The sequence below is a fragment of the Chinchilla lanigera genome, unplaced genomic scaffold (assembly GCF_000276665.1).
Source record: "Chinchilla lanigera isolate Chin_1 unplaced genomic scaffold, ChiLan1.0 scaffold00018, whole genome shotgun sequence".
Classification (NCBI taxonomy): Eukaryota; Metazoa; Chordata; class Mammalia; order Rodentia; family Chinchillidae; genus Chinchilla; species Chinchilla lanigera.
In genome coordinates this window covers 25304462-25328634 of record NW_004955419.1, presented here as the reverse complement: position 1 = coordinate 25328634, position 24173 = coordinate 25304462, and the positions used below count along the sequence as shown (strand labels likewise).

The 24173-nt window shown below is 42.3% G+C and overlaps 1 protein-coding gene across 2 annotated transcripts in view; it reads left to right on the top strand.

Moving 5' to 3' along the window:
* Msantd3 (Myb/SANT-like DNA-binding domain containing 3) overlaps window positions 1-22750 on the top strand; it is a 23634-nt gene extending 884 nt beyond the window's left edge. The window contains exons 1-3 of one of the 2 annotated variants that reach the window (XM_013513289.1): window positions 2928-3075; window positions 13972-14422; window positions 21652-22750. In XM_013513289.1, the coding sequence (XP_013368743.1) occupies window positions 14005-14422; window positions 21652-22061 (828 nt within the window). In that variant the 5' untranslated portion in view covers window positions 2928-3075; window positions 13972-14004 and the 3' untranslated portion in view covers window positions 22062-22750. Of the gene's footprint in view, window positions 1-2927; window positions 3076-13971; window positions 14423-21651 lie in introns of those variants that run through there. The other variant, XM_005382807.2, reaches the window with a different exon arrangement.
* The last annotated feature ends 1423 nt before the right edge of the window (window positions 22751-24173 follow it).

The window sequence follows — 24173 nt, the reverse complement described above, 5'->3', positions numbered from 1 at the left end:
CTGCGCGCCGCGCCGGACCGGTGAGTGGGGCCGGCCTGCTGCGCACAAAGCCCCGGGCGCGGGCCTCGGGAGACTCCGCCGGCCCCGGGGTGGGGGCTGTGGACCCCCGGGCCGGGGAGTCGCTGGGGAAGAATCCAGGTGACCCGCAGTGGCGCAGTCTTCGCGGCCCGGGCTCCCTGCTGTGTGCTGGGCTCAGCGCCGGGCGCTTTTCGGGACTTGGCTCCATTAAGACCCCGGCGCTTAAGGGGAGGGGTCCCGCATTCGGAGGATGCCGCGGAGCGGCGCAGCCCTCCCCGCCTGACCTTGGGAAAGCTCCTTTACTCCAAGCCTGGACTGCTGTTTCTGCAATAGGGTGGGGGGCGGCGAGGGGGCCGCGCGTGAATACCCACCCAGGGCACTATTGTGAAAGATAATGTGTGTGTGTGATAATAGCTAAAGTGTGAGCACTTGTTATGTAGCAGGCCCTGGGTCTTAAACCTTTGGCATGGATTATCATTAAATTATCATACTGGTGCTGTGAGGTAGCTACCGTAAATTGCATGAAAGAAATCTCTACGAGTAGGAAACTGAAGAATGTAGTCTTAGCCCGATTCTAAAGAATGGATGTTTCTTAGGTATGGTAACATTAAGGAGTAAAATGTTCTTGCAGTACTTGGGAAAGTGGTTATAGCGTAGAGATACATTTATCACACATTTAAAACATAGGCAGGATAATAGGGCCACGCGGTGTGCATTTCAGTGTCAGAAAAGGCCATGTGCCCACCAGGAAAACGTTCAGTGTTAATTCAAAAACAGTTCCTGAGTTAGACGGAGGATTGCTGTGGGAGTTGGGGCCCAGAAAGAGACAAAGAGTTGAGAGGAAGGATTCTGAAGGCCTGGAGGGGGTTGAAGAGGAGGAGTACCATCCACCCTCCCTCTCTCAGCAGCACTCTGGACCAGGATTCCATCCTTCCCTGAGAGACCAGAGTGGGGTGGAAGGGGTGCCTAAGGCTGATATCAGGTTGTCCCTATTTCTCTGCAAGCCAGGACAAAAGTATTCACATGTAATGCCAGTCCCATACTAGGCCTCCTAAAGTGTCACTGTCCCTTTTCATGAGCCTGCAGTTCTTATAATGTGTTTCCAGGAGATGGGAATGGTTAACAACCAACCCTCCAGGTTGACAAGACACTTGAAATACTAAGGCCTAACTGATACAATGAAGGATAGTGTTTGGAATCGCACTCACTTTTTAGAGAAGCAGTGGGGGGCGGGGGGGTAGAGGGTGTTTTGGGTTTCAGTTTGAAATGAGGAGTGCTGGAAGGCTTTGGTCCCTGAGAGGAAGAGGAAAGCAGACAAGGCCTAGCAGTGGTGGTGAACCTATGGCACATGTGTTACTGTATTTTTCTTTCAAGACAAACACAGTAATGTATGAATTGCTTTTTCTAAACTCAAACCTCAGTATTCAGGTTTAATTGCGGTGTTGGCACTTTGCAATAAGTAAATGGGTTTTGGGTTATAGTTTGGCACTTGGTCTCTGAAAGGTTCGCCATCCCTGGCCCAGAGGTTGCACTGGGAGAAGAGCAGGGAGAAGAGGAGCTGGGCACTTCAGCACACCTGCAGGAAACCTGGCTGACTTGTTCCCAACCACCAAGAAGGCACCTGCCTTCTAAGTTCTTTCCTAAGTGTTGTGGAAGATCAGGGGCAAGACTTGGACGAACCTTTATGACGAGTGAGCTTGCTAGGGAAGGATGTTTTATTTTGTTTTGAACCAGGCCTGGAAGAAGAAGGTATTTGGGTACATAGTGGTGGTGAAGGTGTCAAATACCATGCTCAGTGGAAAGCAGGTGCTCTGGAGAGATAGTTTGGGATTTGACTTCTTCTCTATGCAGTTTATTAGCTTTGTGTTTCTTTTCTTCTTCTTTTGTGTGTGTGTCTGTGTTTGTGTATAAACTAATGGGTTTTTTTCCAAATACCTAGCAGGAGCGCAACAAGTACTGTCACTGTTTTCCCTGTCCATGGGACATTCATTCAACAAATGTAGGCCGAGCACCCGTCATGTGCTGAGTCATACGTTACATGCTGAGTATATAGAGATGAGTCAGAAATTATGTATTCCCTTAGGAATTTCCCAGTCGCTGGGGGAGACAGACACAAAGAACAAATTAAAATATGTACATGTGTGGGGTGCTACTATGCAGGCATATATGATTGTCAGTGGGCTCATAGAAGAGTAGTCCACTCATTCCTCAGGGACACAGGGCCAGTATTCTGACAACTGTGAGACCTCAAATGGAGGTTATGAGTGCTGCATTATGTTTTAGCTTGCATTTATTTATTTATTTTCGAGACAGGGTTTTTCTGTATAGTTCAGGCTGTCCTCAAACTCAGTCCTCCTGAGTAAGCCTTCAGAGTGCTGGGATTACATGCCCAGCTCTAGCTTTTCTTTCTTTTACCCTATCTTGTGTTTTTTTTTTTTTTTTTTGTCTTTTTGAGACAGGGTCTCACTGTGCAGTTCAGGCTGGGCTTGAGCTCACTTTGTAGCTGAGGCTGATCTCTAACTCACAACAACCCTCCTGCCTCAGCCTCCCCAGTGCTGGGATTACAGGCGTGCGCCACCACGCCCGGCTACCCTATCTTGTTTTTGCCCTGATATGCTCCCTTTAAGAAAATCTGTTTACAGTGTGTGCATAATTTGTAACTTGCTTCAAATTTATTTTAGAAAGAAGCTATTATAAATAAAATTTAAAAACAGCCTGGGAGGTAATTGAGGAAGGCTTCAGAAAAATTACATGGAAGGCCTGTTGTGGTGGTGCATGCCTGTAATCCCAGCACTCTGGAAGCTGAGGCAGGAGGATCATTCTGAGTTTGAGGCTAGCCTGGGCTACAAAGTGAGTTCAAGCCCAGCCTGAACTGCATAGAGAAACCCTGTCTCAAAAAACAAAAAAAAAGAAAAAGAAAGAAAAATTACATGGAAACTGGCCCTCATGGGATGAAAAATGGGCCCTGGGTGGACCTTGGAGTAAAGATTCCAGCCAGAGAGTGGAAGCCAAGTATACACGGAGGCATGAGAGTGCAGCAGATGCAAGGATGTGAAGGTGAGTTTGGTCTGGTGAGGTTGAAAATTACAGGAGAGGGTGGCGGGCTGGGTGGAGAGGTGCTGTAATCAGGCCAGATCCACAAAGGCCTTCAAATACCTTTAGAGGAGTTTGGATTTGTGTTGTCACTTAGGCAGAGAGGCAGATGTCAGAGGGGCACAAGCAGCAAGCACCGTGGCATGATAACAGTGTTTAGGAGGATCCCTGCCTGTTGGCGTGGAAGGTGGGCTGGGCTTTGGGGAGATTGTTTTAGAGATTAGGGTCCGACCTCAGAAATGAACAGTGAGAGTAGAAAGGGAAGGAGCAGATACTGAGGTAAAACCTGTAACCTGTCTTGCTAACTCGTTGCACGTGCTGAAGAAAGTGCTGAGTATTCTGCTTTGGGGAATCAAGTTGACTGGCTTAAGTCAGTAGTCATCAGGAGACTTGGAAGTGAGGGAATAGTTTTGGGTACGAAGATTGGAAGTTTCTGGGGTGCCCACTTTGGACAGCTAGATAGAGGTGGGTGGTGGATAATTGGTAATTGGGGTTTGATGCTAAGGAGAGGATGGGGCCAGGGAGAGAGGTTCTTCCTGACACCCCCCTCGCCCCCCTCTTTTTTTTAACACTTACCGAATGTCTGTTGTATGCAAAAGATACACAAAGCATACAGTAGTTCCAAGCCCCCAGGAGGGAGATTCTTGAGGATGTGGATGGGCTGCAGTGACGAATACTTCTGAGTGCTCCTGTACTGGGTAAATGCTCGGGACCCCTGGATGGAGCAGATCTGAGATCTGTAGCTGAAGTGGTGGGAGTGCAGAGAATGTCCTTGGTAAGAGGCAGCTGCAGTGGGAACACCTACTGAAGGCACTATCTGCATTTCAGAAGTGCTTTCTTCAGGGGATACTTTACTACTAATGATCCCAAAGGCATTTCAGGGAAGCTGCAGGGAATTCCCCCAGTGGTTTAAGATGGAGCTGGGGGAAGGGAGAGGCAGGAAGGAGTCAGGACTTTAAGAACCCTCTCTGGCATATAGAGGGCTCTGGGAAGGAGGGAGGACTGTAGTGGAAGACAGGGGCCCTTGCCTTAAACACAAGGCTGATTCTGCTCACAGTCACACTCAGACACAGATGGTAGAAATAAACACTGTGCAGTTCCATGGCCTGTGGAGTGGATGGGGAAGTAGAAGGGGAGGGAATGCATCAGAGGAAGCAAGTTCAGTGTTAGGTTTAAGACTAGAAAGCTTTCTAGAAGGAAGGTGGAGGGGCAAAGAGAACGTCAGGGAGTGGCCATCAGGGCAGCCGGGTCTGAGCATGTGAGGACAAAATGATGCAGAACCTGCCTGGCAAGTGCAAGGTCATGAAATCAATTTCTGGTACCCCCCACCAAAAAAACCCAAAATGAGACCCTGAAGTCATCACAGGTGTAGGGAGGCTCTTGAAAAATTGGCATTTTATTTCTTGAATCTGAATGATATTTTCAAGAAACTAGAAAATACTTTTCTGACAAATCCCTTATAAATAGAGAAGTTGTAGATCGTAGACCACCTGGCTATAATTAGTAAAAAACAAACAAACAAACAAAAACAAATGTCAAGCAGTGGCCTTCAACATTTTCCACAAATATTTATCAAGCGCCTACTACTGGATCGCAGGTACTCTTCAAGGGACTGTGCAGAAGAGTTCAGCCCACCTGACTCAGCCATTTCATCTGGAATTACTTAACCTACAGAGCTAAACCCATGTGTGGGCTTTAGAGCAAAAAGGATTGTATAAAGTGCTGAGATAATTTCATTATTGCAGTGTTCTCTCTCATTGGCCAGTGGCTCCACCAGCCTCATAAATAATCGGAAAATGTCATCTATGCATCTTTGGCAATGAGCTGTCAGAAAACTAGGTTGTGGAGAAACAGTAGTGCTCATATGGATTGCCAACACCCACTTTAGCTAGAGATGAGGAGTCGAGAGCCAGGGAAGAAAGATGTGCCTGGTGTCACAAAATGAGTGAGAGTGGAGAGAGATTCCCTTCAGGCTTGCAGACGGCATGTCAGATTTCTCTTACTGTAACAAACAGCCAATAAAATCAGCTTACACAGAGAAATGGGTTATTTTGGCCCCTAGTTTTGGAGTTTTCAGTCCAGGACCCATTGACCCTGTTGCTCTGGGCTGTGGCAAGACAGCACATCAGGACAGGGTCCCTGGCAGAGTGAAACCACTCACCTCATGGCCAGGAGGTGAAAGAAGAGAGGAAAAAGAAGGGCTGGGGTCCCATGGTCCCCTTGCAAGGACACGCCCCCAGGGACCTAGAGAGCATCCCTTTGGCCCTGACTATTCAAGCGTTCTACCACCTCTCAGTAGCGTCAAGCTGGGACCATGCCTCTAACAAATGGGTCTTTGGGAGACACTCAAGATCCACACCAAGGCAGATGGGGTTGTGGGGAAGGCTGGAGGGTACCTAGCCAAAAGGGCATCTGGACATGAGGGATTCCAAAGGAGGAGATGTGGAGAAAGGGCTGAAGAGAGAACCATGAAGCTTTGATTTGAGGCTGTCCTGTGATAAGGGCTTTCAGAAATCCCTCTTTTGCTCTGAGCCACAGTTTCCTCATCTGTAAAGTGAGAGAATTAAACTGAGGTCCTCTTTCAGGGGTTTAAAATGTTTAAACTGCTTCCAAAAAGGTTACTTATGACACCGTGAGTCAGGAGACAGAGCAGGGACAGAAAATAGGAAACATCCATCATCTTTTTAGAACAAACTGATCACCTGTAACTGAGGATTACCAGGCAGTCTTTGGGTTTTTTCCTCTCTGATGCCTGCACGGAGCGGGTATACCATTAATCCTTATGTATCTCACTGCCTCTGCTCTTTCTTCATCTCTTACCCTAGTGTGGACACATGAACTGGTCATTTCTGCCTATTAAATAGCCCTTGGTATGTACTTCCTCCTCTCTGTTCATGCTCCTTGCAGATTCCAGGCCCTTTTCATTTTTGTGTCTTCCACAGAGTTTAGAGCGGTGCTCCGCCTTTGACAGGAGTTCATTCCATATTGGCTTATTGTGTGTAGATGAGTTAAAAAGGTGGTCAGTATATATTGGAGCATGCATTGTATGCAAACCACTACTTACTCTAGGAAGCAGTTTGATGTGGGTAGGAGGTGGGGAAAGAAGTACAATTCATTGAAACTCTAACCTGTGTTATTTTTCGCTGACATTGCAGCACTGTAGTGCTAGGTTGCTAAGCCAGTTTAGGGGTATTAATTCTGTTTTACAGATGAAGCACGGAGGTTAACTGACTTGTGCAAAGTTACACACCCCAGTGAGTGGTGAACTTGGGGTTTGAGCCCAAGTTTTCTTTTTTTTTAAATTTAATTTTATTATTTTATTTTGGTACCGGGAATCAAACTCATGACCTTGCGCTTGCCAGGCAGGTGCCGTGCCACTGAGCTATATCCCCAGCCCCGAGCCCAAGTTTTCTATATGCAATGGCTGAGTTCATTTCACTTCACTTTAGGAGCCTCAGTTCATTCATGTCTGGCCGACTTGCCTGGGGTCTCAGTGCCACAATTTCTTCAGTTATGATGGCCATTCTGAGTATTGACTTCAAAGCGCTTCTTTTTGCACAAAAGGCAGTAAAAGCAAAATCTTTGCCAAGATTTTCTAGTCTACTGAAACTTTAAGACTTAGTTTCACCCTTGGTGGACTTAAAAATCATTAGATAGTATATTAGTCTTCTCAGGCTGCCATAACAAAATACCACAGATTGGAGTATTTTATTTCTCGTAGTTTCAGAGGCTGAGAAGCCTAAGATCAAGATGCTGCCTAAGTAGGTTTTATTCTGAGCCTTCTTCTTTTGGCCTGAGGGTGATTGCCCTCTCACTGTGTATTCACAGGGCCTCTTTTGTTGGGGAGAGAGGGAAGATGCATGCTCTTGGCTGTGTTTTCTTGAATAAGGGCACAAATCCCATTGGACGAAAGTCTTACACATGTGACCTCATTTAACCTTAATTATTGCCTTAAATGCCCAGTCCCCAAATATAGCCACACTGGGGATTAGGGCTTTAATGTTGGAATTTTGGGATCATGCAAAAAATTCATAAACAGCAGTATTTTTGTTCCAAGGTGGATATTAAATTACCTACTATAATCTTCTGGTAGTTCAGTTAATATTAGTGTTTTGGGAATTGTCCTAGTCATTTTCTCTCTGTTCTTGATATTAGAATTGTGCTCTTTTATTTAGACCTGTCTATGGGTCTTTGTCAAACTTCAGCAGAACTTTCACTGTATTTGGATCTTGCTATTTATTGACCATATTTACTTCAATGTAGCTTTTGGTGTGTTGTTTGTCATATATGATCTTTGGCACATGGTAGGCAGTTTTATTCCTATATAAACATGTTTGGGTTCATTATACGTTTACCAAGAGCCTACTGTGTGAGGGTCACTGGGCTGCTTGTTGGAACACAACCATGCATAAGGACAGGTAGCACCGTGTCTAGCAGAACGGCAGGTATAAAAGGTAATCACTTTGGAGCAGATTTGCAGCAAGGAAGGCCAGTCCCTTTCTGATGAAAGCTGATGCCGCAAGGAAGACTTACGTTGTGATTTGAAAATAGTTTTGGGCATAAATACTTTTAAGGTGGAATATGCTTTGTAGGTTCAAAGTTTCCCTTAATAAGCTTTGCTGGGGGAGATCTCTTACTTGGGAAGTGTTTGTATACTAAGGACTGTCAGGTGCTTGAGCAGAATGCTGCCGTTCCCCTGGGGTGTGGAGCATTTTAAAGCTTTATATGGTCTTGGAGTTACTTTCCAGACATAAATTTCTATCAGATCAACAGCGGAAATTATTTGAGAACTGTGAGCAGAGTAAGTGAAGTATGCCTTGTAAGTGGCTGTGGGTCCTTGATTTAAAAGAGACGGGTGGTGATAGAGGCTAGGATAGAGCCAGTGGGAGTGAGGGAGGGAAAAGCAGACACAGCTCGCCTAAGGTGCCTTGCTGTTGGATCTCTGCTGGCTGACAACCAGACTGCTAATTAATTGACATAATTTGATCAGGAGAGTAGAGGCTGTCACTAGGTCTGAAATAAGAGAACTAAGCAGAACAGAGGAGCATGGACTTGTCAGTCCTCAGTTTGAGTCCTGCTCCTGCCACTTAATAGTTGTATTACTTGGGGCTGGGGATATAGCTCAGTGGTGTAAGTGCCTGCCTGGCAAGCATAAGATTGTGAGTTTGATCCCCGGTACCGCAAAAAAAAAAAAAAAATTTGTATTACTACGGCAAGTCACTGAGCCTCAGTTTTCATTTTTCTGTTTATTTATTTATTTGCCACTCTGGGGAGTGAACCCTAGCCCTCACACGTGTTAGACAAATGCTTTACCATTGGGGGTCCCCCAAACCCTGAGCCTCAGTTTTCTTATCTGGGAAATGGGAATGATAACTGGTTAGTACAGATAAACAGCCTACCTCATAAAGCTGTTGAGAATCCACAGGGAACCTTTGGCTTATACTATACTCCCTTTATAGCACTGTAGAGCACAATCACATGGCCCGGGGAGACCTGCTGTTCTACGAAATTAAGCAAAGTAAATTGGTAACTGAGGATGTACTTAGCTAGTGATTAAGCAACAGTTTAGTTAATAGGCTATTAATGGTCCCCAGGTGTTGGTAATTCTGAGTATTTGGTTTGAGAGCAGTTGTGTAATTCCTACCGGTACTTGATTTTTTTTTTTTAACAGAAAATATTGAAGTGTAGCAAATGATATTACAAGGGGCTATTTTAGAGGATTAAATGATATTGTGCATATAAGGGATTTGGTGTAGTGTCCACAATAAGAGCTCAATAAAAGTTATCTGCCATTATGCTCTTACTAGAGCTCAACTGGCCACATTAGGGCAAAGCCTTTGAAATTTAGACTCCCCAGAAGGCTACCACCACCTTGTGGCAGCTCATGGTACCACATAAATTGTAAGGAAGAATTATTAAATTGCTTGGCATTAATTCCATATAATTACAGTTCCACCAAGTGTCACAGGGACATGGCCCAGAGTGTAGCTTATTTACATGAGAGCTAGAAGCTGTGTATCATTAAACAATGAAGTGACAGTTTTCTCCTCCATAGTTGCCGTAGAACAAAAAAGGTAACAAGGAAAGTAAATGAAGCAGGGAAGCAGAAATGCTTTGTGTGCTGTTAGTAGTACCTTATGTCAACACAAGGGCAAATTCATGGTGATACCAAAGTCTTCAATGACTTTATCTTTGGTGGAGCTATTCTGTTTGTAGGAATTTCTCTTGAAGAAATAAACAAGATCGGAAAAAGGTTTTTAAAATTTAGTTTTTTAATTCTTTGAGACAGGGTCTTGCTGTGTAGTACAACCTCGCTTTGAGTTTACTATGTAGCTCAGACTGGCCTTGACTTGTGGTGATCCTCCTGCCTCAGCCTCAAGAGTGCTGGGATTGCAGATGTGCACCACCACACCCAGAGAGAAAGATTTATTTAGAAAGTGTATATACACAAACACATATGTAAGGTATATATATGATAGAATTACATACAACAGAACAAAATAGGAAATAATCCCATTTTGTGTGTGTGTGTGTGTGTGTGTGTGTGTGTGGTGCTAGAGATCAGACCCAGGGCCTTGTGCATGCAAGGCAAGAACTCTACCACTGGGGCTAGGGATTTAGCTCAGCGACAAAGTGCCTGCCTGGCAAGCGCAAGGTCATGAGTTCGATTCCTCGTACTGGAAGAAAAACAAAGAACTCTACCACTGAGCCACATCCTCAGCCCAATAATCCCATTTTTATTTGTGGATCAAAGTTCACTTTTTTTTTTTTTTTTTTTTGGTACCAGGGATGGAACTTAGGACCTTGTGCTTGCCAGGCAGGAGCTGTGCCACTGAGCTATATCCCTGGCCCTGGATCAGAGTTCTTAATGCTTAGAACAGTGACTCTTCAAAGGAGTGGGACAGGAGGACATTAGGCACATTGGCATATCCTGGGTAACAGGAGTTGAGGCAGGGGAATCAGGTCAGCATCTGCACTGGGAGCTGTGTGGTTTAAGAACATTCTGTACCTGCTCATTTAATAATAAAAATGACAGAAAGTAAGTAGGACATGGACATGTTGGTCAATAGAGAATTACAGAAGAGCCAGAGTGCACAGGGCGTGTGTTAGTAGACTTCAGTGTGGGACTCATGGGTTTATAGGGAATAGAAGTATTCATAAGGGCAAAAAGTAATTTTGGACCTTGAGGAAGAAGCAGCTCAGGTGGGGTGTCAATGTAGGGACTTGAGAGCAACATGCTCAAAGCAAGGCCTGGAAGTGTAAGGGTTCCAGGCCGTATCCCTTAGATAAATGTCCCTTCATTTAGCTTTGCTTAGAATGAGCTTTGCTGAGGCCAAACTGCCTTTGACATGTGTTTAAATCTCTTGATGTTGGGCTGGGGATTTAGCTCAGTGGCACAGCGCCTGCCTAGCAAGCACAAGGTCGTGAGTTCGATTCCCGGTACCGGAAAAAAAACCCAAAAAATAAATAAGTAAATAAATCTCTTGATGTTTAAGTCCTTATATTTCTGATAAGTCACAGGGCAACTCCCCCACCCCCATGAGAGAGTTAAGCTCTTTTATTAAGGAGTTAATAAAAGCTCCTTCCTCTTCACCTGTTCCCCTCCTGTTCCCCTCGGCAAAAGCCAACCTTGCCCTCATCTGGCTTGGTAGAACCAAACGTTCAACTCTGACGAACAACACTCCCCCTGCTCGGGCTGTTCTGGCCCACGAATGACCCCCGCTGCTTGGGCTGTTCTGGCCTGTGGACTCTCCGTTCCAAAAAATGTTCTGGCTTAAAGACGTCCTCCCCAAAAGTTAGCTTTAAAAACCCCAGGCGTTGTTCAGCTCAGGGCTGTCCTAGTCCGCTGGGCAGCCCGCCGTGTCACTCCCCCCAGTAAAGGCTTCTCTTGCGTCAGAAGGTCTGGTCTGGTTCTCTGTGGGTTTCGGTCCGATCATATCAATGTCCAGTATAACTGGAGAGGGATACTGATGAGTGGACAGTCTGATCACAATAGTACATCATCCTAACGTGAACTTTTAGGACGAGGTGTATGTCTTGGGAGACCCTGATCAGATTCTGTCACTGTAATGTAAAGCCTGTACCCCTTTTCTCTCCTCCCCTCCCTTTTTGTCCTCTTTTTTTTTTGTACTGAAGGTTGAACCCAGGGCCCTCACAGTAAGCTACATCCTCAGCCCTTTTTATTTCGAGAGAGGTTCTCACTAATTCATTGAGTTGCCCAGGCTGAGCTCAAACTTGTGGTCCTCCTGCCTCACCCTCCCGATGTGAAGGTTCTCTGATCTGGCCTTGTCCCCTCTAGCCTGTTCTAATATAGTGATAGTAACCTCTGTCCAGGCAGTGTGTGAGAATAATTGCCTTGTAACAGTGTGATTTTAAATTAGTGTATCAATGCAGATAAAAACCACAGGCTTTTTTTCCCTCTAATTTTTTATTATGGAAAATTTCAAACATATGTAAAGGCTAAGAAAATAACTGAGGGGCTGGGGATTTAGCTCAGCGGCATAGCGCCTGCCTGGCAAGCGCAAGGTCGTGAGTTTGATTCCTGGTACTGGAAAAAAAAAAAAAAGAAAAAATAACTGAAGGAAACTTCATGTACTTATCACCCTTGACATCCAGTTGTCACACTTCTGACTAGCTGAACTCCTTTCAAGTTGGCTACTTATTCTTTTGATATGGGTTGACCAATTTTAAATGGACGTCATCATCATCTTGATGTTTGTCTGTTACTCTGGTAAGTCAGGGTTGGAGAAGAAAGGAAGATCTGGGATTATGTTGGCCCTTTCCAGCAAGTGGAACATACAGTGGCTACTGTATTGCTGTAATTATTGTTGCTTAGCTACATGTTTGCCATCACATATTTGAGAGATTAATCTTACAGGAAGCTTCCTGTGATTAGAAGATGTGGAGTTCTTTAGCCTGGCATGGTGGTGCATGCCTGTAATCCCTGCACTTGGGAGGCTGAGGCAGGAGGATCATTGCAAGTTTGAGACTAGCCTGGGCTATAAAGTGAGCTCAAGGCCAGCCTGAACTGTGTAGCAAGACGGTCTCAAAAAGACCAAAAAGAAAAAAAAAAAAAAAAAAGAAGGTATGGGAAATACATGTAGGTTTCATATACTTCAGCAGAATCAGAATAAGTCTTACTAAGCACCCAATATGAGAGAGGTGCCAACTCAGCACTGTAGAAGATGCCAGGGTGACTTATGGAAGTCATTGATGAATAATTTGTTGCCATCCAATGGGAGAGCCCTGTGGTTGGTATGAAGACCATATTTCTGAGACAAAAAAAGTTCTGAGCTTTCCAAGTCACTGTCTTTATGATCTTGGAAAATCTGCTTCACCTGTCTGACCCCTAGTTCCCTCAGACTTAGAGAGGGGAAGTGGACTCATTCTCTGAGTGTCCAGGCTCATTCACCTCACAAATTACAGAAATTGTTCATACAAGATTGTATGCTTTTAAAAGTGTACCTCAGACCTGAGGGATTGCAGGCTCCATTCCTGATTTTAAGATGAACCTGGGGTTGTTCCAGGATTTGACCTAAGACCACAGATACAGTGATGGCAATATCAGATCTTTGGGAGTAATTTCTTTATAGTTCTGAAATCTTGGTGGTGTTTACATCATCCGTTGTATTGATTACACAGTGACTTCTCTTTCTTCATTTGTGACAAAAACTTAAAGCTACAAGTTCCAAAGCCGCCTAGCATAAAGATTTGGAGGAATCATCAGTTTCCTAACATTAAACAGAAATAAATTAAGAAATCAGAGTATGACATAGATGTTCAACTTTTCATATGTGCACACGTTTACAGCAGCACAGTTTGTCATAGCTAAATCTTGGAAACAACCCAGATGCCCATCAACTGAGGAGTGGGTAAAAAAGATGTGGTATTTTTATAAAATAGAGTATTACTCAGCTATAAAAAAGGTAAACTCGAGGCTTTTATAAGTAAATGGATGCAACTAGAGACTATACACATGAGTGAAGTAAATCAGACCCACATGTGTAAACACCATTTGTCTCTCTAGTGTGAGAACCTGAAAGAGTAAATAAAACCCAAAACATACAATAGATACTATGAAAGGGAAAGAATTTGCTCAAAGGAAGGAACAACTGGGATGAGGGAAAGGAGGAAAAAGAAGGAAGGGGGAAAAAATATGTATATAGAAGGATAGCTGTGATAACTGTACTGCTGATGGCTAATGGTTTATTGCAAGGAACAGTTAATGCCTAACTGACCAATTTTGTGTGCTTATATCTGGTAATCTGAACAACTAATGTGAAGACAACAGTATGCAATATAACAACCATTGGTGAATTCCTACCATCTTATCTAGTGAAACTCTGTATTGTTTCTAATGTTTTTTTGTTTTTATTTTTTATTCTCTTTAATGATTTGATTAGTCTTGCATTCTTACATCTAGTAATCTGAGCAACTTCATTGAAGGTAACAATATGTAATATAACAACCACTGTTAATTTCTATCAATTTGTTGTGAAACCCTCTATCATTTTTATTATTTTTGCTTTGTTTTTGTCTATGTTGTTGGTATTTTGCTACTGTTCTTTTTTATTATTCTCTTTAAAATAAGAAAAGCTTTTCATTTTTTGCTCTTGATACTGGATATTTACAGTATAACAAGTCAAAGGACCTACTGGTAAAGCTACTTGGAAAATCTAACACTCCATTCCTAGTAAATTTCTGAATATTTTCCTGTGAGTGTTATAATACAGCATTAATGGGAAAGACAGTACTGATCCTCTTTCAAACAAGGGAATCATATCAAGGATTAAGTTAAGTGATCTGCTGACATTTTTATTGCTGGAGTTGGTAATTCTTTCTTCAAACTTCCTTTTATAGGATAGCTAATTGCCCGAAGAAACGTAGTGGAAAATGCAAAACAACGAAATTATAAAACCTGCCAAATACTTCTCAGAATTGGAAAAGAGCATCTTGCTTGCTTTAGTAGAAAAGTATAAATATGTGCTGGAATGTAAGAAAAGTGATGCACGAACTATTGCCCTCAAGCAACGTACCTGGCAAGCGCTGGCCCACGAGTATAACTCTCAGCCAAGTGTGTCGCTGCGGGATTTCAAACAGCTGAAGAAGTGCTGGGAGAACATCAAGGCTCGGACCAAAAAAATTATGGCCCATGAAAGGAGAGAGAAAGTGAAGCGGAGCGTGAGCCCACTGCTGAGCACCCATGTGCTCGGGAAGGAGAAGATTGCTGGCATGCTGCCTGAGCAGCTCTACTTCCTACAGAGCGCGCCCGAGGAAGAGCCAGAGTACCACCCCGATGCCGCTGCCCAAGGTACTGCTCCTTGTGCCGCCTTCCATGTGCTGGTTGGGGACCTGTTTGACATTTTAATTTTAGAATCTTCATTTTGAGGGGATTCATAAGAAAGAAACTTTCACATCAAACTTGAATTTCCTAATTCAAAACCTCAGGATTAAATAAGATATTAAAGTCGTGTAGTACACAAAAGTACTTGTATAGATCCTCGGGCTGCCTCTCTTAGAGACTTTATTATTACTTAAACGTAAGTCAAAAGGAGGAACCACACAGCAGTTATTAATAAGGTACTTAGGTTGCTTATCTCAACCTATCTCTGAGTAGATTAAAGAGAATTTCATGGGGATTTATATTCATTCACTCCATTTTTTGAGTCTGTTATGTGCAAAGCACTGCAGTCAGTCACTCAAAAGACCATTCAGAAGAGTAAACTATTTCAGACTTAAAAACAAAACCACAGAGATTAAAACTGCAGAAAGAATATTTTGACCTCTTATAATATAATGATCTGAAGTTTTGGTTTGTGGCACTCCAGGGACTTTGAGAAATGTTGAGAAGAAAATTTAATTTTAATATACTTTGAAACAACTAAAATATGTCACCCCTAATTCTTAGAGAAGGAAAAGACTGTCGTAATCAAAGATGTGATAGTTCATTGTAGTTTCGAAAGGTTAGTGGTAAGGGGCTACTGAAATGTCTCCAGACAAGGAGGGGGTAAAATTGCATATGGATCAATTTCCAGTAATTCTTGCCTCTTTGAAAACAGGTGCCCAGTTCATATAGCAGTTTATGGCAGTTTGCAGAAGGTACATCTTGAAGCAGAGGAAGGTTTCTGAGGAGGCCAGAGGATTGGTGCTCCAAGGACCCAGGCAGCATTTACCTGAGAAAATTGCTCTTGGTTTGCAAGATAGATAGTTCACTTGTTAGTGTCTCTGGAGTAGACTAAGCTCTAAGAGAATGAATCCTGTTAATAAGAAGTCATGAGAAACTTCTTAAACCAAGAACGTTATCTGTGTAGAGTGAAAAAGATAATTACCACTTGAACCAAATACATGCTTTTGGTGATTAGCACCCTTTTTTTTTTTCTCCTGTAGGTAAATCATGCTGGGAAGCTAATTTATGATCAGAATTTTGCATGCTGATCATTTGACCGAAGTTAAGTCCAAGGAGCCAGTTGGGTAACCATGGTGGTTAATGTCATAAACATTTGTCAACATTTTCAGAGCCTCGTGCCTGGTTTCTGATTTTTGGGTTTCCCAAGCCAGGCCAACCCCTAGCAGATAGTGTTTATGTGGGCACTGTGTATTCTTACCTTTCCTTACTGCTTCTGTGGGCCATGGGACCCACTGCTAAGTGACAGTGTCCTTGCTTTGGAGAGGTTATAGTTTCAGCCAGTCATTGACGATCTTGCTAGCCTCAAGGCAGTTTGGTCTCTGTGAGGCAAGGGAGGGTGTGGTGCTGGGAGAGGAGGAGAGGTGGATTATTAAGGCTGCTTTTTCACATTGCTTATGTTCCGTGCTGCTGAGGAAGATGCTGGTGCGAACTGCATTTACTTCATTTTATAGACCTCTATTCTGGATTATTGTGTTTTTATTTCTTAGGGTCTTCTTAGGGGACAGTCTTAGTTCTACATTTTCAGAATCTAGGGTAGAATCTAGAAAGTTTACCCCACAATTTTCCTTTTTTTTTTTTGGAAGAAATTATGCAATTTATTTACACATAAACACACTATAAATTTTGAGAATGAAAGGAATACATCTGGTTTTTCAATGCCTTTTCTGTAGCAAAATTTGCCAGAGATGTACTTGTGAAAGAGATTAATTTAAATTGGATGTGTATCCATGTATAATATGGGGATGTCCCTTTTTACTGATCCTTTCTAAAGTACAGCCTAATGCTGCCTGCTTCCGCTTCCATGTCAGATCAGTAAAGCTTAGTCAGTAATCTGTTAATACTCCTAGTAAAGGTGTTAAAACTTCCTACACAGTAAAATAGTGTTGAGGTTATTTCACTTATTTTGTATTTCAATTTACTTTTAAGAATAAAAAAAAACTCAAATTGTCAGTCATCTCTTCTGGGATTTGGTGAGGAAATGATTGCAAAATCTACTATTAGGTTGTGACCCTCATTATCTCATTTGTTTTGACATATATGTCTCTTTTATTTTTGTGTCTCTAACACTCTACTGTCTAATACATTAGCCACAAGTCACATAAGCCTAATAATAAACATTTGAAATGTAGGTAGACCAAACTGAGATGTGCTATAATTGTGCCTACCACATTTTGAAGAGTTAGGATCACAAAAAGAATTAAAATACCTCATTAATAATTTTATATTGATTACATGTTTAAATGACAATTTTTATATATATATTGGCTTAATACATTGTGGAAATTCATGTCACCTATTTTTTTAATGTGGCTATAAGAACATTTGAAATTATTTACGTAGTTTGTATTCTATTTCTGTTGGACAATGATGCTTTAATAACTTACTGGGTGCCTGTTAACAGGGTTAGGTGTTCAGAAATTTGTTGGAATTGACTATACTAAGGTTAAAGCAGATGGAGCCTAGTAGTATTCCACTGGAGGCCTCCCTCCGGCTATGTTTTGGTGTGGGTTGGTATTGACTGTGTCATCTGGATCACTGTCCAATGGATACTCTTAGCTTTGCCAGTGACTTTCTTAAAATGTACAGTACATCTGTATTTGAATTCAGTAGTCTTAAAGTTTAAGAAAAATACTTAGGAATGTATTTGCCATTATATATATGCAGATGATACCCTGCAGATTTTGTGATCCGGGATAAGTTGGCTTTGACAGTTATCTTCTGTTTTCTTGGAGGAACGGGCATGGAGAACAAACTAAGGGAGCCACCAGAATTTCCTAGGGATAGCAGGATGATAGGAAATGAAATACGTTTAAGAAACCTAAGCTTTTAAAGCAATATTCAAATGTCTTAGAATTTATATGTAATTTCACATACTATTACTTTTGTGTTACAGAGTTATAGCTGAATAGTGTGAATATTTCTTAATAAATTCCATTATTATCACTACTTAATCAATCCCATTATTGTGGGGTGGAAACTTGGCAGAGTTGGGTTGCGAGTCGTGGCACACCTGTGGCACTGCTCTGGAAAAGCCCCTCTTGTGGTAGTTGCATGTTTATGTCCTTTTTCTCCCGATTCCACACTTCCATTCTCTGCTGCAGTCAAACAAGCCTAGTGTGCTTGAGTTGCCTCTCACATGTGCTTTATGTACATGTGTTTTTGACTTACACAGGTTACAAAGTATGCTACACACATCACGTCTTATGCTTTTTTCATTTAGAAGTATGTTTTCAAGATTTATTCTCACTAGGCATGGTGGTGGCATATGCCTATAATCCCAGCATTTGGGAGGCTGAGGGAAAAGGTTTGCCAGTTTGACCCCAGCATGGGCAACTTAATGACTTAGCAAGACCCTGTCTCAAAATTAAAAAAATAAAAGGGCTGGAGATGTAGCTCAGTGCAAAGGCCTTGGGTTCAATCCCCAGTGCCACTACTACTGTAAAAAAAAAAAAATCCCATTTCAGTGTATAAATCTAATATTTTTCTTTTAGTTAATGTAATAGTTTCCTATGGTATATATCCACAATATCCTATTTATTCACTTCCCCAGTAGTCTTACTTCTTTTATTCTATTGAGAAGGACTGGAGATAGGCCTATACAGATTTCTTCCCTTCCTTTCACTGCCACAGTAGGCTTTCCTTGCTGATACTAAGCTCACTGAAGTTGCCCCAGTGAAGAACAGCCCTGTGGCTGTGTTCTTAGTCCTAGGAAAGCCTTCCTGTCTTTTTGCGTAAAATCGAGTTGTTTTATCCTCTGACTAGCTTTGTTTTACCTGGGAGAGAGATTACATGGTATATGTTTGCAGCAGGTTGCTATTCCCAGGCTAGTCTTTTTTCCAATTAAGGGAATATTGTTCTTATCTGAACACTAGCTTCTATTCATTGGAACTAATATTTGCTTGAAAGTTAATTAACTGCCGTATCAGGCTTCCTAGTTTTAAGCCTTACCTTTTGCCTATCTTGGGAGGCCTGGCGATTTTTGTTAAAATGTGTACGTTAGTACGGAGTCATTTCTTTGCTCTCAGACATGAAGATACTCTTTGAATGTTCACAGGTCTGGAGCGAAACTTGGAGAACAAAAATTAGAATATGCACTGATATTCTTAGTAATAGATGATTCTGTAGTGGATGCAACTTGGAGGCTATATTTTATGCTATGTGAGTGATCAGCTGAGCAAGTAGAGTTGTGGGAGGCTAAATTGAAGTGGTCAGGCTTGGATTTTGGAGTCATGTAGACCTGGGTTAGAATCCTGGTTTTTCATCTGGGTGTGGTGGCACAAGCCTGTAATCCCAGCACTCCAGAGGCAGCGTAGGAGGGTCACCAGTACAAGGTCAGCCTGGGCTGCAAGGCAGTCTCAAGGCCAGCCTGGACTATGGAGTGAGACTTTTTGTTTTTTTTTTTTTGAGACTCTTAACTTAAAAAAAAAAATTCCAGTTTCTTCGAGTAGCCAAATGACCTTGGATGTTGCATTTGGTTTTCCTATAATAATACCTCCCTCAGAGGGTTGTTACAAAAATTGGGTAAGGAAATGTAAAGCTCTAGCCTCGTGCCTGATTTGCAACTCCTAAAATGGTGGCTACTATCATCACCACCACCACCATCACCGTCACCACGTTTCTAAAGCCTGAGAATTGTTGAGATAAAAGTGAGCCGTTAGAAATTGGGAGAGACAGCAGCTTTGTTAGGAGGTGTACTTTAAAGACTCACAGGAGTATCCGGAAATATCCCCTGAAATGAAATTAAAGAACAATGAGAGTAGAGGTGTCAAAAAATGTCAGTGTGTCCAGTCTTCAAAGAAAACATTTTCAGATCTAAAATTAGAAGAGAAACAAGTGAGGTAATGTTCTTTGTGGCTGATGCTCACACATCTGAGGGCCCTGTCCTCAGTGTTAACACTTTCCCTTCTCTTGGTCACCTGCTCGGAATGCTGTTCTTTTTCCGTAACTGTGGCAGGTGGGTAGGGATGTGACCCTGCTGCCAGTCACTTACACACATCTGTTACATGTCACTGCTGCGCCAGGCTCTGCGCTGGTCTCTGAAAAGGATGAGTAAGAGGCTGTGTCTGTCTTCAGAGAGCTCAGAAACATGGAGGAGAGGTAGTTAAGCCACAGGTTTTGACAATTGCTCTACCAAAATAATGATAAATACATGAATAAACACAAGTGCCCTGCCAGAGTCAAGCCCAGGAGGCAGTGGGAATATGAAGAAAAGGCACTGAAGTAAAGCAGTAACTACTGGAATTAAGAAAGTGTCCCAGGGAGACATTTTCATTATTTCTGGATAGCGCAGAAGTATTCTTTTCATTTTCATGAAAAAACCTTTTCATCCAAAAGTGAGATTTTTACCTTTTTAAAAATTTTAATTAGAGACTAGTTATGGTTGTTACCTTACCCCTTGGAGTGAAATAATCTAAACTAGAGTCATTTCCCTTTATTAACAGAGTATTACAAATTAGGTTCCCCCCAGTAGCCATTAACATTCCCAGCATCCCTTCTTCCTGAATAGTGGAGTGGACATAATAATGTAATCAACTCTGCTAATAAATTGATATTACTTTTCTCTGAGGAGAATAGTTTCATTATTGGAAATGTAAAGCTTCTCAAGAAAGCCTTGGAGTCACAGCTAGAAGACTCCATGGGTTAGTGGAGTTAGTGGTTTTCTCTAATTGACACTAATGTCATTGCCTTATAAAAATGCCGGTGCAAACACCACCACATGTGGCATCCTTTTGCATCCATATGCTCATTTCCCTTTGCAGGCAAAGGTTCAGCCAGTAAGTACTGCTAGGCGTCCACCATGTACCAAGGAAAGTAATTAGTACCCAAAGATAAAAGATATGAGTAAGGTCTGGTGCCAAAATAATACTAATGGATGTGAGCACTCTAACAGAGGAGTGCATACGAAGAAAGAGTTCTGAGGTTTCACAGAGCAAGCAGCATTGGCCTTTAATGAGTAAGAACTAGGGAGGAGAGGTTGAAACAGGGAAACTGGAATGGAGGTAGGGGCAAATGTTTAAATCAACTTTAAGCCGATGAAAGAGTAAGACAGAATTATGAACAGAAGCACAACTTTTTCAAGAGCATGAGTAGGTTTTGGTGGGAGCACAGGATATTTTGAAGAGTAAAGCAAAAAAGATGAAAGAAGGGTAGAACCATATTATGAGGTTATTTAGGGTGGATAAAGACCAGAGCTAGAAAGGGGCACATCAAGAATATGAAAAGGTGGGCTGGGGGTATAGCTAAGCGGCACAAGTGCCTGCCTAGCAAACACAAGGTCCTGAGTTCAATTCCCAGTACCCAAAAAAATATGAAAAGGTAACAGGTGGGTGGAGCAACAGTCTCAATACTTCAAGACTTGAGAGGATCAATCAGAAAGGAAGGAGGCTGTAGATACATATAGGAGAGAGTGATGGATTCTGAAGCTCATGGAAGAAAGAAATTTCATGGATTTTCAAATTTCAGACAGAGAATAAATAAAGAGGACATTGACCAGTGTCTTTGGGATCTGAATATTGGCCCTACATGGCAGTGTTAACAGTCACAGCCAGAGGCAGGAAATCAAAGGGAAATGGCATATGGGGGAGCTAACGCAGGGAGTGTGGACTCATCTTCCGAGGGGGAACATTTATACAACAATGGCTATGAGAGCTAACGCCTGGGACAGGAACCTGCCATGTTTCTTGTGGAGCAGAAGTGTTCCTGGCTGAATGAGAAACTGGTGGGGTGATAAGACTGACAGAGAACTTTATCTGAAAACCCCCATGGTTAGCCCTGTCGTGTGTGGTCTCATGTGCATCAGATCAGAGTTCTGCACATTGCAGTTTAAAATTCATATCCATGTCCTAAGGTCTCCTGTTCTCGATAAGCCTATTCTCCGACCACTGTTCCCATTGTTGGCAGTTTTAGAAATAACAGAACCCTTCCTTATTATTTCTTTAAGGAAAATTGCTTCTGATTTATGGGTTTTTGTAAAAAGTCAGGTGGCCACGGTACCTGTAGACATGAAGGCCAAAGCAGACCTATTTTATTTTAGATCCATCCTGTAATGAGAGACCCTGTCATTTGAAATAGGATTGACTTTTTTCTCTGCTTATAAAATCTTTGAACATATGTTTTCTGCTACTGTTTTTCAGAATCATTTGCTGTTTCAAATAGAGAACTGTGCGATGATGAGAAAGAGTTCATACATTTTCCAGTATGTGAGGGGACCTCTCAACCTGAACCCTCGTGTTCAGCTGTCAGAATAACAGCCAATAAAAACTACAGGAGCAAAACCTCTCAGGAAGGTGCTTTAAAAAAGATGCATGAGGAAGAACACCATCAACAAATGTCCATCTTACAACTGCAGCTGATACAAATGAATGAGGTGCATGTGGCCAAAATCCAGCAGATAGAGCGAGAGTGTGAGATGGCAGAGGAGGAACACAGGATAAAAATGGAAGTGCTCAATAAAAAGAAGATGTATTGGGAAAGAAAACTACAAACTTTTACCAAGGAATGGCCTGTTTCCTCATTTAACCGGCCCTTTCCCAATTCACCCTAAGACTTTGGGGGTGGTTCCCTTGTAATTAAATCTTGTGTGGCAAAGTCTGGAACATGAACTTGGGGTCAGTAACCTGTAACAGAGCTACAACTAGGAAAATTAGCGTGGTAGTAGTCATTTATTTAAGAATACATTCAGGTAAACAGCTACACCCTATGTACCCCTTAAGTGGCAAAAAGCTGTTATAGTTTTCTGAAAATTACCACTTTGAGTGCTATTAATTCTGAATGTAATGTCTCTTAATTAGAATTCATATAAGAACCATGTGTGAGTGTTGTATTTTTTTAAAATCAGATGCAAGTGTGACTATAAAGAAGTATGGCTGATTTTTTTCCCCTGAAGCAGACAGCTGAACTTTTCTATCCAATTGAATGTCCTGACTTTGAAAGAGGTTGTTCTGGGTGCCACACTCTTCTCCAGAGGTGATTTTTGTCACTAGAAATTGCTAAAGGTCTGCGGGAAATTTCAGTTTTTGAAAAGCTCAACATTTGGGAGGATATTTTCTAATGTAGCTCTTAAACTGCATTTTAAGGCTTTTCTTCAAAGAGGAGTTCCCAAGTAATATCTCCAGCAGTGGTAGTTTTGTTAGAACGAAGGATGTAACAACTTTGAGGGAGAAATGTTAGTTTAGGTTTCTACATGCTGTTATCTTTGTTTTATTAAAAAAGAGACTTGCAATTTTATAGTCACACTGTGTATGTTTTTTTGGTTTGTTTTGTTTTTGTTTTTCTCCTGGTACCGGGAATCGAACTCACGACCTTGCGCTTGCCAGGCAGGCACTGTGCTGCTGAGCTAAATCCCCAGCCCTTGTGTATGTTTTTTAAAAGGTGCTGCCTTCTCATCTGAGCTCGTTTCTGCCTCCTCCAGACATGTACTACTGGGTTAATACTCGCCCTTGCATTTAGTCTTTAGCTTCCTAAGGAAAGGGCCTTCCCTCACCATGCTCATGGCATTAGCTGATAGTAATGGTATGTAGCGGGCATTACCTGGTCAGCATGGGCTTTTTAAGAACCCATTACCACATATTTGGAAATATGGATTAATAAATGGATATTTTGATTGAGCCATGATGCAGCTTCTCCTAGCAGAGTGGTAAAAGCAGTCCTGAGAGTTGGAGACGGCAGTGGCTGAAGCAAGCAAAGTGACAGTTAAGTGCCAAGCCAGATCAGCAATTTCTGAGAATGAGATCTCAAGGCCATGAGGTGAGGAAGGAGGTGTGTGTGGCAGAGGCTACGTAAGAGAGAGTGAGACTAGAAGTCAGAGCCTGAGCTCTAAGCTAGGCTTTGCCCAAGCTGCTGCATCACCTTGGATCACTCCTTAAAGCCTTGGTGTGTCACAGAACAAGGGAGTTGAACTAGTTAATGTTCAGAGGCTGCTTCAACTCTTGGCCCTGGCGTGGTTTGTGTAATCTTGGGTGAGTCCTGCCAACATCATGATTTCCTGGAGGGGATAGGTCACCTGGGAACAGTGTTCTCTTTCAGTTGCCAAGTTTTCTCCTTCATAATTTTGGAATTTGCACCCTGGAGACTGTGAGCTCTGTATGGTACATATAGACTCATGATTTGTGCCCTGCATATAATTTAAATGGATAGCTATTTTATACACTGAATCATATTTTAAATATGTTAGAGCAACTGGTTATTTTAGATACATCCTATAATGTGACTAGAAGACTAGCCTTTGAATGAAAGATCCTTTTATAAGGATTTCTTCTTAATTTTGTTCTTATTAAATGGATCTTTTAGAGAATGAAGCATCATAGTGTTTCTAATTTAAAATGGGTTGTGGAATACAGAATTTGACCCTCAATGTCCTCCTACCCCTTGAGGAGTAGGACAGCGAAGAGCAGACCCTAAACACAGATGTGAACTGAGAAAAGGTTGCCTTTGCTTCCCCTGTTGACCCATCTAAAAATCTTGTTAATACTGTATGTACTTTCTGGAGTGAGGCCTGAGATTCTGCATTATTACAGGCCCCCAGGTTGCGCTTGCCTGTCAGCACACTGCTGAGTATCAGGGGTTTTGAGGACCCTGTGAAGTTTTTATTCTCAAGAAGATGAGGGGATTAGGTGTATCTTCATGCACAGCCATGTGCTGGTTATTATTCTCTCTT